The sequence below is a fragment of the Manis javanica genome, chromosome 5 (genome assembly GCF_040802235.1).
Source record: "Manis javanica isolate MJ-LG chromosome 5, MJ_LKY, whole genome shotgun sequence".
NCBI classification, from domain to species: domain Eukaryota; kingdom Metazoa; phylum Chordata; class Mammalia; order Pholidota; family Manidae; genus Manis; species Manis javanica.
This window is the reverse complement of record NC_133160.1, coordinates 169,276,540-169,292,256: the sequence shown is the minus strand read 5'-3', so window position 1 is coordinate 169,292,256 and position 15,717 is coordinate 169,276,540. Positions and strand designations below refer to the sequence as shown.

Sequence of the window (15,717 nt, the reverse complement as noted above, 5' to 3'; positions counted from 1 at the left end):
GTCCCACCAGGTTTGGGGGAGAGGTGACACTGCCCCCTTCCCCAAAGGGCAGGTGGAGACCATCCCCTGCTTCTCCCGGGAAACGTCTCCACCCCTCCCCCACGTCCCATGTGTGACTACTTTAAACATCCTGAGAAATACCAGGCCAGGGGGTCAAGTCCAAGGCCTCTGAGTCAGCCTGCCTGGGCGTAAACCCCGGCTCTGCACACATCGTCCAGGCAACTTTTGACAAATTACTAATCGTGTCTGTGGCTCAGTGTCACTCTGTATGTACAATGGGGACCAACACTATGACTCCAACAACTTCTCGCAGTTCAGAAGGTCTGGTAGTAAGTGTCAAGTGCTGGAACAGCTCCCAGGAGGTACCGGGAGGGTCCTTGGTACCCACCCCTTATGATATCCTGCTCTGGTCCCAGGGGCCCAAAGGCCCGGAGCCCCCGGGGGGGCCACTCACGGTCCAGGTTCTCGGGACCTGGGCTCCCTCTGCCGTCCTGGTGCCTTGGTTGGAGCTGAGGCTGGAGGAGCCCGTTTTGGCATCCTGGCACGCCCACCTTAGCCCTATTCCCACCGCACCTGCGTGAGTCCCGTGAGCTTCCGCGTTTTACAGGCGAGGCAGCAGGCTCAGGGAGGCGGGACTTGCCCCAGGTTGCGCAGAGGTGAGCGGGGAAGCTGAGTCTGGTCTGCCGGTGCCCAGCCTCGCCCTCTGGTCGCCTCCCGCTGCCTCCCACCCCAGGACTGTCTCAGCGGGTGACTTTGCAGAAGCTGTGACAGAAACAGGAGAACCAGGTATCAGATGGAGGACCCACACTGCTCCCCAGGTGAACCGGGAAGAGCACAGTCCAGACAGGGCACCTGGGTGGGGAGGGGGCACACGCCTGCCTGGGAAACTAGGCTGCAGTTAGGAGCGTTTCCTGATCAGAAAAGTCTTTTAGATGACCTCCCACTCCCCAAACAGGCAATCCATCACAGGGCTGGCGAGGATCGCCACTGTTTCTTCTAAAGATGCTGTGAGGCAGCTCTGCCTGGCAGCCCCTCTGTGTCAGTCAGGCACTGCTGTGGAACAATCCACCCCAAACTCAGAGGCTTCAAATGACAGGCATTTATTTTGGCTCCTGAGTCTGGGCTGATGCATTTTCTTGCATGGGGGCTGTGCTCACTCTGCATGTGCAGTAGTCCTGGCTCAGGAAGGTGTCTCTGCTAGTGTTTGCAGGGCTCTCTCCCATGTTTGGGGTTGACTGCCTGTAGACTGGCTCAGGGTGGCCTCAGCAGTGGCTTGTTTCTGCTCCATGTGGGCTCTCACCCTTCTGTGGCCAGCCTGGGCTTGCTTCCGTGCAGGAGCGTGGGTCCAGGGCAGCAGGGGCTGCAAGGCCTCTGGAAGCCTAGCCTTGGAAGCAGCACCTTCTCCCTTCCACCACATTCTGCTGGCCAGAGCAAGTCACGGACCAGTGTAGCATCAAGGGTGGGCTCCACCCCTGGGTGTGAGGGGCTGCAAAGTCACAGTGCAGAGGGTGCCGAGACAGGAAGCCACTGACAGGGCCACCAGGGCAGTAACTCCCCCTGTGTTACCTGTCCAGGAGATACTCCCAGATCCCCTCCTACATGTCTCCCAAGGCCTGGAGCACTCCTGAGGGCAGGCTGGCCTCCCTTGTCCCCTTACGCCCCGCCCCTGCCCCTTCCAGCCTGGCTGCTCCCTCCCGGGCTGCTGCCCAGCCCAGCCTTTCTTGCATTGAGGGCAGGCAGGCTCCTCTTTCCTGCCTGCTCTTCATCAGCCCCATGCCTGACAGTACTAATTACATGCAACTCTCCCAGCGGAAGGACCAAGCTGGGCTTTGCAGGGGCCCTCCTTTGCCAGGAGCTCCGATGACATCTGATGGATCATAATGGTGTCTACAGCACTTACAGTGATGGGTGGTGATGGATGAGCAGGGCAGGAGATCCCCGGTGAACATTTTAGTCTCGCCTCCCATTTGCATGCCTCTGCAAGAGCCGCCCGGGAACTTTCCAGTCCATACGATCGTTTGAATTCCACATAAACCCTAGGAGAACTGTGACCAGGCAGGGATGACAATTCCCATTTTATCAATGTGACAGACAGGGCTCAGAGAGGGTGAGTGATTTGGGTGAGGTCACACAGCCGGTGTGTGCTGGGGCTGGCATTGGAATGCCTTCCTTTGATGACGGCCACAGTGGGCATCTCTGAGATCCAAGGGCTGGTTCTTCTCCCCTTGGCACCAGCAGGAGCCAAGGCCCCGGCAGCCTGGGAGCCCCACGGCTGGTGCCTGCACGACCACTCGTTTCTGCTCTGTTCTCCTCTGTGTTAGGGCACCGAGCCAAGTGACCACAAACTCAGTGGCTTAAAACAACAGTGGTTTCTCCTCTCACAGTCTGGAGGCTGGGAGTCTGAAATCAAGGAATCACCAGGGCCGTTTTCCCCCCTGAAGGCTCCAGGAGGAATCTCTCCGGGCCTCTTCCAGCTTCTGGTAGAGGTGGCAGTGCTTGGCGGTCCTTGACTTGCAGACGCGTCACTCCACTCTCTGCCTCTGCTGTCACATACCTCCTCCCTGTGTGCCTGCGCGTCCCTCTGTCTTCACAGAGCCTTCTTCTCAGGACACCCCTCAGTGGATTTGGGCCCAATGTAGTCCCCTATGACTACATCTTAACTTGATCACCTGCAAAGGTGGCCCAAAGATAGACCCAGTCACAGGCACTGTGGTCAGAGCTTCAGCGTTTCTCTTCGGGGACACAGTTCAACCCGTGACACCATCTTTGCCCCTCCCTGGCTCGGCCTCCCCCCGTGCACCTTCCCTGGGCTGGTGCCTTGGGGCACTACTTCTGCCTGCTCCCTACGCCCAGGCTGGACCCCAGCGTGGCCTTCCGGCTCCCTGACCAGGCAGCGCTGAGCTTCCGCTGAGAGTACCCCCCGTGTCTGGTCCCAGGTGTCCGCCTGTGTCTCCCTGTGCCACGGTCCAAGCTGCCTCTCGACTCTGCCTCACCACTTGGGGGACACCCACGCTGCCACAGAAGGAAGAGGGGGCCTCGCCAGTGGAAGGGCAGTGTGGGGTTTCACGGATTTTCCTCACCCACAGTGGAGTGGCTTGGGGAACTCGGCAGGCCTCACCCAGTGGCTGAGCTGGGACTCCAGCCGGGAGTGTCTGCCGGCGGCCCTCTGAGGTGTGGCGCGTGCATAGGGACGTGCCGGCTGAGAGCGCTGCGAAGGCTCCGGCGTGTATGAGCCTTCAGGCAGGCGCCCCAGCTCCTGGTGGCCTTGTCTGTAAAGAGGGAATGCTAAGAGTCTAGCAGGAGTTTTCTGAGATTAAATTACTGGTCCATGGAGGGCTTTGATTGAAAGCCCTTTTATTTGGCCTTCAGTCTTGGAGAATTATTTCACTCACATGGCACGGGGTTTGGAATTCTGGGTTGACAAGTTCTTACATTTTCTTTCAGCCCTGAAAAGTCTTCTGGACTCTATTATTTCTGATGAGAAATCAGCAATTATTTGAGTCACAGTGCCTCTGAATGAAAGATGTTTTATTCTAGCTGCTTACAAATTTTCCCTAGTGTGGTTTTTAGCAGTTTGACAGTTGGGTATGATTTTCTTGGTACTTACCCTGCCTGGAGTTAGCTGGGCTTCCTAAATGTGTATACTGGGCTTTTACCGTAGCGGGGAGTATTCGGTCATAACTTCTTCAGACCTTTCTTCTGCTCTGTTCCCTCTCTCCCTCCTTCTGGACCTCCAATTACATTGATGTTAGATTTTTTTTGACACTGTCCACAGATCCCTGAAGATCTGTTCTTTTTCATTTTAAATTTATTTTCTCTCTGTTCTTCAGATTGGGGAATTTCTATAGATATATTTCAAGTTCACTACCTCTTTCTCCTGCCATCTCAGATTTTCCATTCAGCAAGTGATTTTCTGTTGCAGGCATTGCATTTTTCAGTCATAGAATGTCCATTTAGTTATTTTTAAAGTAGTTTCTAGTTCTCTTTTGAAATGTCCTTTCTTTTCATTCAGTAGGAGAAATTTTTCCTTTACATCCTTGAATATAGTTATAATACCTCCTTAAAATTTTTTAATTTGCTAATTCCAATATCCAGGGCATTTTAGGAACGGTTTCCATTGATTATATTAAGTATGGGTGATGTTTTACTATTTCTTTGTGTATCTTCATATAATCTTGGATTAAACCCTTGGTGTTGTGAAAGAAAACACTGAGGTCCTGGATGTTTTGTGTCTCCAAAGGGCATGTTTGTTTTGCATATGTGAGCAGTTAACTTGCTTGAACTCATTGCAAACTGTCCCTGGGGGGACAGGCAGCAGCCCAGACCCCAGTTCCCTTCTTTTAGCCTTAGCTGGCTGCTCGGAGTCTGTTGTGTGCACGTATGGTTTACAGCCGGCCAAAGATCTGGGCAGAACTTATATGCTGCATTTGGGGGTCCACCCAGCCAGTGGATCACTTTCCAGTTCCTAGGGTTTCCCCACACTCTGCCTTCTGGTTCATCAAACCTGAAGAGAAGGGCTCTTGATCTAAGTTTCAGCAGCCACACCACGTGGCCCAGACCGCAGCCTCTCAGACTCAAAGCCATGGAAGCGGGAGTCCCGATTGCTGGCCTTCCCCCGGCCTCAGCCTGCATTTGGCCCCCCCCGGGGCCCTCAGGTTCCTGGATTTGTTGTTCTCCAGTTGAGGGTCTATAGTTGCTACTGGTGAGAGAGCTGATCCGCTAGGAACCATTACGCTATTGCCAAGCAAACGCTCCCGTGGCAGCTTGAGAGCAGCGCCCGAGAGCTAGTACTTGAGCAACGGGAGGTGATAAATGTAGCTGTCGGTGGTCAAGGTGAGAGGGTGTGGACACGGACACCCCCCGGGGGAGGGGTTCAGCATCCAGAGGGGTGCACCCCGAGCGGGAGGCGGCAGCTGCAGGACAGACTACTGAGCGGGTGTGGGGACTCTGCAGGAAGGCTGTTGGGGCTGGAGACGGGTCAGACATTCCCAGGTGAGAGGATGGGCCTTCCAATTGCATGGTTTTCCCTGAGAATGTCCAGCTCTCGGGGAGGCGCCCTTCGTAAGGCAAACCCCAGGAGACACTGTGGAACAATCAGTATATGTTAAAACACCCACCGACTCAAAGGTCTGAGGATGCAGTTCCCTGGCGGGAAGTTGGGTAGTTGCTCCGCGGATGTTGGTGGGAGGGACCAGGACCCCCATATCAGCACCACGAGGTGGAGCCGCGGGTCCATCTCACACGCTTCTGAGCTGGCTGCTGTGAGGATGAAAACGGACTTTGGCTGTCTGTCCTGTAAATTTGGTAATTCATCATTCCTCTCGGTCCTGGTCCTTCTCCCTCCCAAACTCTCCCATCATTCTGGAGCTTCTCATCCCAGGCAGCTCTCCTATCAGTGACAAGGCAGGCTCAGAGCAGTGGAGCCAGGAGCCCAAGGCCACAAGCCGAGGGGCTGGAGCCAAGTTCCGACCCGTGACACACAGCTGGTCCACGAGCCGCTGGGGAGGTTGTCACTGTGCAAAGGCCTCCTTCTCCTCAGCTGCCAATGGAAATATCAGTCCTGTCTCCCTCCCGGGCCGGCGGTGGGGGGGGTTCAAGGGAGGCAGTGGACGTGTGAAACTGACATATAAATTGTAAATTGCCTGCGGATGTTAGTGTCTGTTACTGTGGTAACCACCCAGCATTTATGGACCTCATTTGCTCTGGGTACCGATGGTTACATTGGCATTTTAATTTAATGACATTGTTATTTTTCCATCATAAAAATAATATAAATTATGCATATGTCCAAACCCATCAAATTATATATATTAAATACATGCATTGTTTGTATGTCAATGATATCTCAATAAAGCTCTTAAAAATATACATTCATTGTAGAAAATCTAAAAAACGGAAAAGTAGAAAAAGAAGAAAAATAGCTTATATCTCTGCTAAGATGGTGGAGAATCCTCTTCCAGGTTTTTTATCCCTCTGCCCAGTTTGTTCGCTATTTAACATGGCTGTGATCACTGGTCTAGATAATTAAAAACATTTTATATACAATTTTATATCCTGCTCTTTGCCCCTCAGGGGATACTAATATGGAATAGCAAGACCCAGTGCCGTGCCCGGGAACCCAGCCCCGCTGGGCGGTGGCTCCAGTCTGTGACTCTGCTCTGTGCGTGGGCACGGCAGGCAGCCCCTGTGTCGGGCAGCAGGGCCTGACTTCAGCCCGGCCCCGTGCCCAGTAGGCAGTTACAGGCTGCCCTAGACTGCTCTCCTGGTCTTGTCTTCTTAAGCTTAATGAAATGTGCTTTTATCTTCATCGGTGAATATGCCAGCCCATCATCCTGCCTTTAAACCACCTTCTCTCTCCCCTTTTCTGTTGCTGTCAAAGCTGGCACTTCCCTGCTGCTCAGAAGGCCAGTGCAGGTCAGGAGCAACCTCTAAAAGGTCCTGACTGGCAAAGGAGAAGGCAATTATTCAATAGGAATGGGAAAACCACTTGAGGCCAAGAGAACAGATCTTGAGACAAAAGGTGGCCAGTACTTCTGAGAAACAGCAAGGGGCACAGTCCGGAAGAGCAAGGCAGAGAGAAGTGGAGAGGAGGCTGGGATGGGGTGGCCGGTATCGTCTACTGAGTTAAGAACACAAAGTCCATGGTAGTCAACAATAGATCTTTATCCTGCATCTGCCGATTCTGCTGATCGAGGCTTGGTTGGGCTCCCTGAGGGGTCAGTGGGGGCTGCGCTCGGGGCTGGCGTGGCCGGGGTGACTGCTGCCCGTGTGTTTCCTGCTTCTCTTGGGGCCAGTGGGCTAGCCTGGACTGGCCCTCCTCTGCGGGGGCGCAGGGTGGTGGCTTCTCTGCTGGCGTCCTGCATGCCAAAGCAAATGGCAGGGCTGAGCCCAGCAACGGGACGTGTGTAAGAGGGGTGGGGAGGTTACCCGGCCCAGGTTGGGTGGCAGTGCCAGGGTCCACGTGCAAGTCCAAGGGAGGGGCACAGATTTGGGCTCCTGATCCGGTCTGTCTGTGAGGAGTACAGGTCGCTCAAGGCTGCAGACTCCCAGACCTCTGCTTTGCTCTGAGATAAACAGGGACCCGCTTGAGGGTTTCAGGCAGGCCCCCTCCCTTGCTGCGTGTTGAGCTCTCTCGTAGTGGGTGGGGTGAAGTGTGAGGGCCAGTAGGAGGCTGGCTGCCTTCATCCAGGCAGGAAGCAAGGAGAAGTGGTTGGAACCTGCCTGTGTCATGGGGGCCAAGCCTGTAGGACTGGACGTGGAATGTGAGAGAGAGAGAGAGGGCAGTCAGGGTGAGTGCAAGCCTGGCCTGACCCAGCAGGATGGAGCTGCCATCACTGGAGACCGGAGGGCTGCAGAAGGTGGGGGTGGGGTGGGGTGAGGAGGGATCAGGATTTGGTTTTGGGGACCAATGGAGGTTTGTTTGTTTTTTAATTTTGATATCATTAATGTACAATCACATGAGCAACATTGTGGCTATTAGATTCCCCCCATTCTCAAGTCCCCACCATATACCCCATTATAGTCACTGTCCAATGGAGGGTTTTGAGTAGAGACACCCCACGTCTCGGGTAAGCCGCCACCCTGGAGGCTGTGCTGTGAGTAGAAGAGTTGGGGGCAGGGGGCCATTGAAGCATCCTTCCCTGGGCCTCTGGGGGAGGTCAGATCTGCAGTTTGTTAAAAGCAGATCCATCGCACTGTAGCCTACAGAGCCCAGGCCAGGAGTGGGAAGAACAGTGGGGGTCCCATCTCCTGGAGGTCCGTGGGCGCAGGGAGGGGTAGAGGTGGTCTTCGTGGCTCTCAGGGTGGGGCTGGTGGGTGTCAGATTTGCAGCCCAGTCGCCTGGGCAGCACATGAGGAAACCCCAACCCCAAACCGCTTCTGGATGAAGGGGAGCAGGAAGTAAGGAAGGGGGCAGAGGGAGGCACGCCTGTGGGGCAGGTCTGCCCCACAGCCAGTGGGGAGTGCCTGGGGGGCCAGCTGGAGCTCCCCCAGTGCTCCCAGCCCCTTGGGCTCCTGCTGCCCCAATGCTGGCCCCACTCACCGTGGCAGGGACCTCTGGAGGGGCGTGCAGGGGCACAGTTCTGCAGAGCTGCACAGTACCTGGGGTCTTAATGAGCCATGCCCTCCTCTCTCTCTCTCTCCCCCTCCCAGCTGATATCATCTCTACCGTCGAGTTCAACCATACCGGAGAGCTGCTGGCCACAGGTGACAAGGGTGGCCGGGTTGTCATCTTCCAGCGGGAACCAGAGGTGCGTGGGGCCTGGTGGGGAAGAGGCTACACTTAGCCTGGGCCCGACCCACAGGGTGCTGGGAGGCATCCCACTCAGGTGGCTTCTCTCAGGAGAAACCACACGCCTTAACGTGTGCTGGGACGCAGGCCCGGCCCCAGCAGGTCCAGGTGGGCTCACACCACCATGTGCAGAGCCCCCTCTGCTCAGCAGACTTTGCTGACCCCTCACCATGTCCTAGATCCTGGAGAAACAGGACAGGAAGAGCCAGTTGCTGCCCTGGGTGAGGCACCCAGCCAACTGCTCGCGGCCAGGTGAACTGGCCCTGTACCTGCCAGAGCTGGGGGGTTCAGGACTGAGGCTTCTGCAGCTGTGGGGCCAGCCACACCGTTGCGATTTTGCTCAGCCGTGGGCCCTAATGAGGTTTGCTGTCCAGCAGGATTCCGGGTAAGACCGGAACCATCCACCCAGGGGAGCCATCTCTGAAATGTGCAATGACAGGGACCCCGTTTGTGGAGCACCTACTATGCGCAGTCACCTTGCTATATTCTCTACATATACTTCTCATCCACTCTTCACTGCTTACCTCTGAGGTGGGGACCAACACCTGGTTTACAGATGAGGACCCTTGGAGGAATTACGCAGCTCGTGGGCAAGGAGCAGGGATTGAAACCAAAACCGTGCGGTCTGCCACTTACACAGCCCCTGCCTCAAAGGAGGCACCTCCCGCATCCGACACATGCTGGGATTAGACGCTGAAGACAAGATGGTACACAGGGGGAAGGGAAGAGGGGAGCTGAGAGGAGAGGAGGAAGATGGGGAAGAGAAGCAGCGAGGGGAGGAGAGAGGCGTCGCAGAACCGTCCCCCCCATCCCGAGGCTCTTGAGCGTCCTCCCCCGGGTGGGTGTTCCTGAGGTCTGACTTCACCTGGCTTTGCTCCCAGACCCTCCCTCATGCCACCTGCAGGGGCTTAGGTGCCGTTATTACCCTGACTTTACACATGGGGGGACCAGAGCTCAGAGGGTGTGGAATAGCTCACCAAGGACATGGAGCCAGAAAGTGGACAGCTGGAAGTCCGTCACCCACGCCTGGTCCTGTGGCCGGGAAATGGTGGTTTCATGAGGACCGGAGCCTCCCATCCGAGGTGGCAAAGCAGAGCCTTCTTTTTGCCAGATTGCAGAACGAAATTAAATTGGGAGATGCAAGTTTCTCAATTTTGAATTTTTCTCCTGTAACTTTTTTCTTTATTCTGGTCCTACTACTGACCTTTGTCATAAGCGGTTCTCATGAGAGATGAAGTGAATTAGAGGCAAGAATATTGAAGAACTTTAAAGCTTTCCAGAAGTGAGACGGGTGTAAAAATGTAATAATAAACACTTTTTAAAGATTAACAGAAATTTTGAAGTTGTGCCTGGTTGAATGCCTTCATCTGGTGCCTGGGGAGGTTATGCTTCTGGCTGGAGTTGCATAGTGTCATATAAACGTGAATTTCTACTGAGAAAATGGTCCCTGGTGCCCCCACTGGGTTCCCCACCTCAGTGTTGGTGTTCTTATTTTAAGGATTCCCACTACCTAAGCCAGGATGGGACCCACTGGGGACAGTCAGGGGGACATTTTCTATCCCAGGTCTGATACTGCAGGATGTTCTTCCCCAGGGTAAAATCTCCGAAATGTGCTCATTCTTTGATTCAGGCTCCAGTGGGGCACTTGGACTTGAGGAGCAGGTCAGAGCGGTGGGCTTGGTGTCAGACAGACGTGAGGGAAGTGAATGACGGCACTTACTGGGCACGTGGCTTTGGGGGTCTGTCCACCTCTGAGCCTCCCCTTTCTCATCTGTAAAGTGGGGAGGGTCATGGCACCCACCGCAGGGAGCCTCAAGGATGAGAGGCACTTAGAGCTCAGCACATAGTAGGTGCTCAGTAAACGTGAGCTAGCATGGTTGGGTTCTCACTCACTGGACTGAGGAAGACGTGGGCTTGGCCACAGCTGCACCGTGGATTACTGGCCGTTTGAGATACAGAGAGTGTCCTGACCCTTGTGTCGGGTCCACTGGCACTGCTGGACACCTGGTCTCCTCTGCTGTGCCCGGCTCTCTGAGGGTTTAACTAACCCGCCCCATCCCCAGCCCTGCTTCTGCCCCACCTGCCATCCTGGAACTCAAGCCCTGCTGTCCGGCTTTCCTTGCAGAGTAAAAATGCGCCTCACAGCCAGGGCGAGTATGATGTCTACAGCACTTTCCAGAGCCACGAGCCCGAGTTCGACTATCTCAAGAGCCTGGAGATAGAGGAGAAAATCAACAAGATCAAATGGCTCCCGCAGCAGAATGCCGCCCACTCCCTCCTGTCCACCAACGGTGAGGGCCGCTCCTGTCTGTGCACGCGCGCCCGTGAATTGGGGTGGGGGTATGTGTGCTCTAGCGGTTTGTTATCAAATGCTGTTTTCACTTTACTTGCATTCTGAGAATATTTGTGGGTTCTAGAACTGAAAAATAACCCTTTGAGCAGCGTGCAAATCCCGTCAGTGACTGTGACGTAGCTTCCTTAGCCTCTTAGCCACCAGCCTATTCCCCTCGTTATAAACAGCAGCGTCGTGAACATGTTGGTGAACCACTTTCCTTTGGGGGTGGGTGGGGCTTGGTAGTCCTGACAGGGAGGCCAGGGTAGGGGGGCAGTGAACACTTGGTGCACACTTACCTCCTACCTGCTCACACGCCCCCACCCCCACCAGCACCGCAGACCACCCCGGAGTGGAGCTCGTCACCAGATGGTGTGGGGCGGGACCGCAGCAGAAGCAGTGGACTGGGAGCCTGGCTGGCCACCCTGCCACTCCGCCCAAGGGGGCTCCTGGCCAGACCCCAGCTTCGAGGTGGCCCCCTTGGAGGGGACGCGTGGCTCCTGGGGCCAGAGGTGCCTGGGCTGGAAGGAGGACAGGCCTGGATGCTGTCCCAGCCCTGTGACCTTGGCCAGTGGCACGCGGTTTGCTCAGCAAACCCCCGTCTCAGAGCCCCCTGGGAGAGGTCCTTTCTGAGGACAGGCCAGCCCCTGGTCCTGCCCCTTGTCTATCTGAGCTGTAAGTTTGTGCCTGCCTCCTGGGGAAACTGGGGGATGAAATGAAATACGGGCTGAGGACATAGCCGGCCAGTGCCTGCTGGACCACAGGCAGGGGCTACCTTTCAAATCATGGAAGTGGGCAGGTTATACTCTTCCTGCCTCTCTGGAGGAAAGGTCAGCTTCAGCAGCTCCCCAACACCCCACCCTCAACGCTTCCTGACCTACTGTTTGAATCCCAGCTCTACCCTTTCCTAAAAGGGTGTCCTTGGGCACATATCAAGTGTTTGATTGATACATTTTCTCTCCGCTCCTTCTCCTGAACTTGGCTGGGTGCATTCTGGCTACTATAGCGGACAGGGATGTCCGAGAAACACAGCCAATAGAATGAGAGGGTGTTTGTGTGGACAGATAGAAATGTAGATGCAGATACAGATTTATGGCTAGAGGTTTCCTTCAGGGAATTGTCTCACTGATTGTGGGTGCTGACAGTCCTGCAGGGCTGGCCAGAAGCCTGCAGACCCATGAAGGGCCGGTGCGGCCGAAGGCTGTCTGCTGGCAGAACTCCCTTGTGCTTGGGGGAGGTCAGTCTTTTTGTTCTATTTAGACCTTCAACTGATTGGTGAAGCCCACCCACACTGTGGAGGATAATCAGCTTTGCTCCACAGATTTAAATGTTAATCTCACCTAAAAAATACCTTCATAGCAACATCCACTCATGTTTGACCAAATAGCTGGGCACTGTGGCTTAGCCGAGTTGACCTATAAAATTAAACATCTTAGTTACTAAAGATTACTCTTTTGATGCAATTGGAAGGATATCAGACAGTGAGGACACCGAAAAGCTGCATTCTGCATGGGGAGAATGCCGCTCAGAAATAGCGAATAGGTTACCCTCCTTGGACTGTCATTGAAGGACTTAAAAACTAGGAAGCCACATTCATACAGTCTTTCTGGAAATCAGAGATTAGTAGTGACCCTGGCAAGTGCCCTACCTTTGACCCGGCACTTTCACCGCTAGGATCAGTTTGAGGAGCTAGGGAATGAGGACACGGCGTCCACTGCAGCAGTCTACATGGCGAGCCAAATTAGAAAGAACCTCCGTGTCTAAGAACAGGGTAACGGCTGAGTAATTTCTGGGTCAGTGCACACTGACCTAGTGGACTCAAGTGACATTCCATTCTCTGTGCTGGTGTGAATCAAGTGTCTTGTTTAACTTTGTTCTTTGTTCTGTTTTTAAAGATAAAACTATCAAATTATGGAAGATTACCGAACGAGATAAAAGGCCTGAGGGATACAACCTAAAAGATGAAGAAGGGAAGCTCAAGGACCTGTCCACAGTGACGTCACTGCAGGTAAGATGTCGAACATGGAAGATTCTGGCAAGCAGGAAGTGGTTTATGCTGCTTTAATTAAATGATGAGGATTTTAGGGCTTCAAAGGCATTTGAGATTTGAACCAGAGTCAGGCTCGGATCCTGGCTGGGCTGCTCGTAGGGTACATCCTTGCTTCACACCTGTGCCTTGTGCCTCAGTTTCCCCACCAGCAAAGCAGAGACGATCAGCTTTCTTCCAGAAGTCTTGTGAGGATAAACGGAGGTGATGATTATCCACAAAGCGCTTTTCAGCAGCAGCAGAGGGTGCAGAGCAAGTCCTAGAAACCTGTGCTATACAAGGGGGAGCTGAGACCCAGAGAGAGGTGGCAACTCACCCAGAGCCACTCAGCTGAGTGAGTGTAGGAGCCAGAAGGGGGACCCGTGAGCTGCGCTTTGTGGGTCCCGAGCCCCTGGCCTGGACCTTGTGATTCTTGCAGCCTCCATGAAGGCTCAGCTTCAAAGACTGCAGGATTTAAAAGAGGCTGGGGAGGGTGAGCTGCAGAGCTGGGCTAGAGCAGACTGTGGTCCCCAACATGATTAAAAGGCAAAAGGCTCCTCTTTCTTCCAGCAGAGAGGCTGTGAGACTTGGAAGGAAGCGTCCTGGGCTCACGGGCCCCAGGGTCACATCCTGCGTCTGCCACGCCTGGTGGTGTGGCCTGGGCAGGGCTCTCAGCCTCCACGAGCCTCCGATTCCTCACCAGCAGCAAGAACATATCCGTGGCCAACATGTGGCTTCCAAGCCACGTAATGACTCCCTTAATCCTCACCCAAACCCTACGAAGTGGGCACATGATCGTCATCCCCATTTTACAGATGCGGAAATGAGGGCCGGCACCCAAACTCAGGAAGCCTGGCTCCAGGGTCAGCCAGCACCCAGTCTCCTCCGTGAAGGGGGAAAGAGGTTCCTGCCTCCCAGCAAAGCCCTGTGGACGCCTAGTGGTGTCATGCTGGGAAAGTCAGTCCGTTTCCTTCTCCAGCAGAACGGGAAGCACACGGAGGCTGCCTGGTCTGTGCTTGGCTCCCAGAGCTCTGCCTGGAACGTAGTGGGTGCTTTGCACATGTTTATTGAGGGCGATACTGGTGTGCGGTTAACTCAGTCGTATTCGTTCAGCACACGTGGCTTGAGCACCCGCTATGTGCACGGCCCTGCTCTAGGCACTGGGAGGCTTCAGTGAACAAAGCGCCCGAGGGCAGGATCAGGTCTAAGTCTTGGGCCACCTAGCCTGCAACAGCTGTGGCTCTGAGGAGGTGGCCTCAGTGCCGTGAATGAGCGAGGCTGAGCGCTCGAGCTGACTGCTCCCTTCAGCTCCAGTTTCCAGGCTTGAGCCAGTTTGGAAAGGCCAGTTCACATCACATGTGATTCCCATTTCCCTCTGTCTGTGCCTTAACTGTGGGTGCGTGCTGCTCCGCACAGGGAGGGGTGTTACGTGGCGTGGGGACAGAGTTCGCACCTCTCCCAGGCTCCCAACCCACTCACAGGCCCACGCACTGCCCATCTCCCTGCCCTGTTCCTCAGTTTCCTCACCTGTCAGATGGAGATGACTACTGGCTTTTTCTGAAATGACTTAGCAGGCACATGTACCAAGCACTTGGCGAATTGTCATAAATATGACATGGTAATCAATGTTGCTCCCAAGAAGGAGAAATAAATGTTTAAACACATCAGCCTCTAAATGACTGACAAATTGCACAAATAAATTCCGAGGAAGCTGGGAAACCAGTTAGCTTCGATGTTGAGTAATGGAAGCGCTGGTGCCCCCCAGCCCCAGCCCCGGCCCCAAGAAAGTTTATGAGGGTTTCATCTGGTGGGAAGGATGCAATTAGCACCTTTTGATTGGCCTGGCATTCGCAGCAGAGCCAGTGGCCCTTGGGAATTTTGGTTCTTTCCTCCCCATGTCTGAGACTTTTTTCTGTGTGTCAACCCACTCCCCAAGATGGCACTCACTGGAAGCTGAGGCTGGAGGAGAGGAAAGGGGGAACACTGGTGTCTGGGTCTGTCCTCATCTTGCTCCCCACGTTGTTGCCTTCCGTTTCACCCAAGCCGCACCAGCCCCGTCGGCTCCCTGCCTGATCCGTGCTGTTCATGCTGGAAGCAGCTGTGATTTACTGAGAAGCTGCTCTGTGCTAGGTCCCTAGGGTCCCAGAGGTGAACGAGGTAAGACTGAGTGTCCCCCTTTAGGGGTGTCCTCCACTCCCTAAGGAAATAGACATGGAGTCACCGCACACCCAGGAGCAGTTCTATGACAGATGGGCACACAGGGAGGCCTTTCTCTACCTTGTCTGTTTGGTGAACTCATGTTCAGCCTTTAAAGCCCTGTCAGGCTTCACCTCTGTAAAGCCTTTATACACAAGCAAGATGAAAAGCCTTATCCGTCCTCTGTCCACTTGCCTTTTGTCCCCACTCTGCTCTGTCCTTAGTGTTTATGTGTCTGTCCTTGTGCCCCTCACCTGGACTAGCTGTTGGCTTCTGGAAGTGTGTGTGTGTGGAGGGGGAGCATGTTTTATTCATGAAAACCCCACACCTGCACTCTTCCTCTCCTTATTTAAAGTGAAATATGGTTTGGGGGTGGCAGTGAGTGGCTGGAGCTCTGGGGGTACAGTTCCAAGCCTGCCAGGAGGAAACAGTGTTACCGGAAGGAGGGGGGAGGCAGACTGAGATGCCAAGACTCTGCTAGGCCAGACCTCTGGGGGCGGTGTGACTGCAGAGTCTGGTGATCCCCGAGGTGTGCAGTGGCTGTGCCCTGAGGAAGGGGAGGGAAGGCTAGGGGCTGACACGGAATATGACACCCAGGGGCGTGTACAGAGTGGAAGGCTCCGCAGAGGCATCTGGACACACCAGCGTCGACTCCCAGGCGTGTAGCCTAGAAGTGCAGACACAGAGCCAGGATCACAGGACTACCCGGAGCCAGGCAGAGCTGTGCATCAAAGCTGCACACACACACGCCCTCACACCCCCACTCATCCACATACTCCCACACACGCATGCACGCAACATTCACGCAATGCTTGCACACAACCACACGCATATGCAAACTTGCACAGCGCCCACAACCCTCACATGCACATA

At 54.6% G+C, this 15,717-nt stretch overlaps 1 protein-coding gene across 2 annotated transcripts in view; it reads left to right on the top strand.

Moving 5' to 3' along the window:
- The window catches only part of PPP2R2C (protein phosphatase 2 regulatory subunit Bgamma), a 135,500-nt gene that overhangs the window by 76,913 nt on the left and 42,870 nt on the right, over positions 1–15,717 (top strand). For both annotated transcript variants that reach the window (XM_017680504.3, XM_017680505.3), the window contains exons 2-4: positions 8,152–8,249; positions 10,416–10,581; positions 12,518–12,630. In XM_017680504.3, coding sequence (XP_017535993.1) covers positions 8,152–8,249; positions 10,416–10,581; positions 12,518–12,630 — 377 coding nt within the window. The remainder of the gene's footprint in view (positions 1–8,151; positions 8,250–10,415; positions 10,582–12,517; positions 12,631–15,717) is intronic.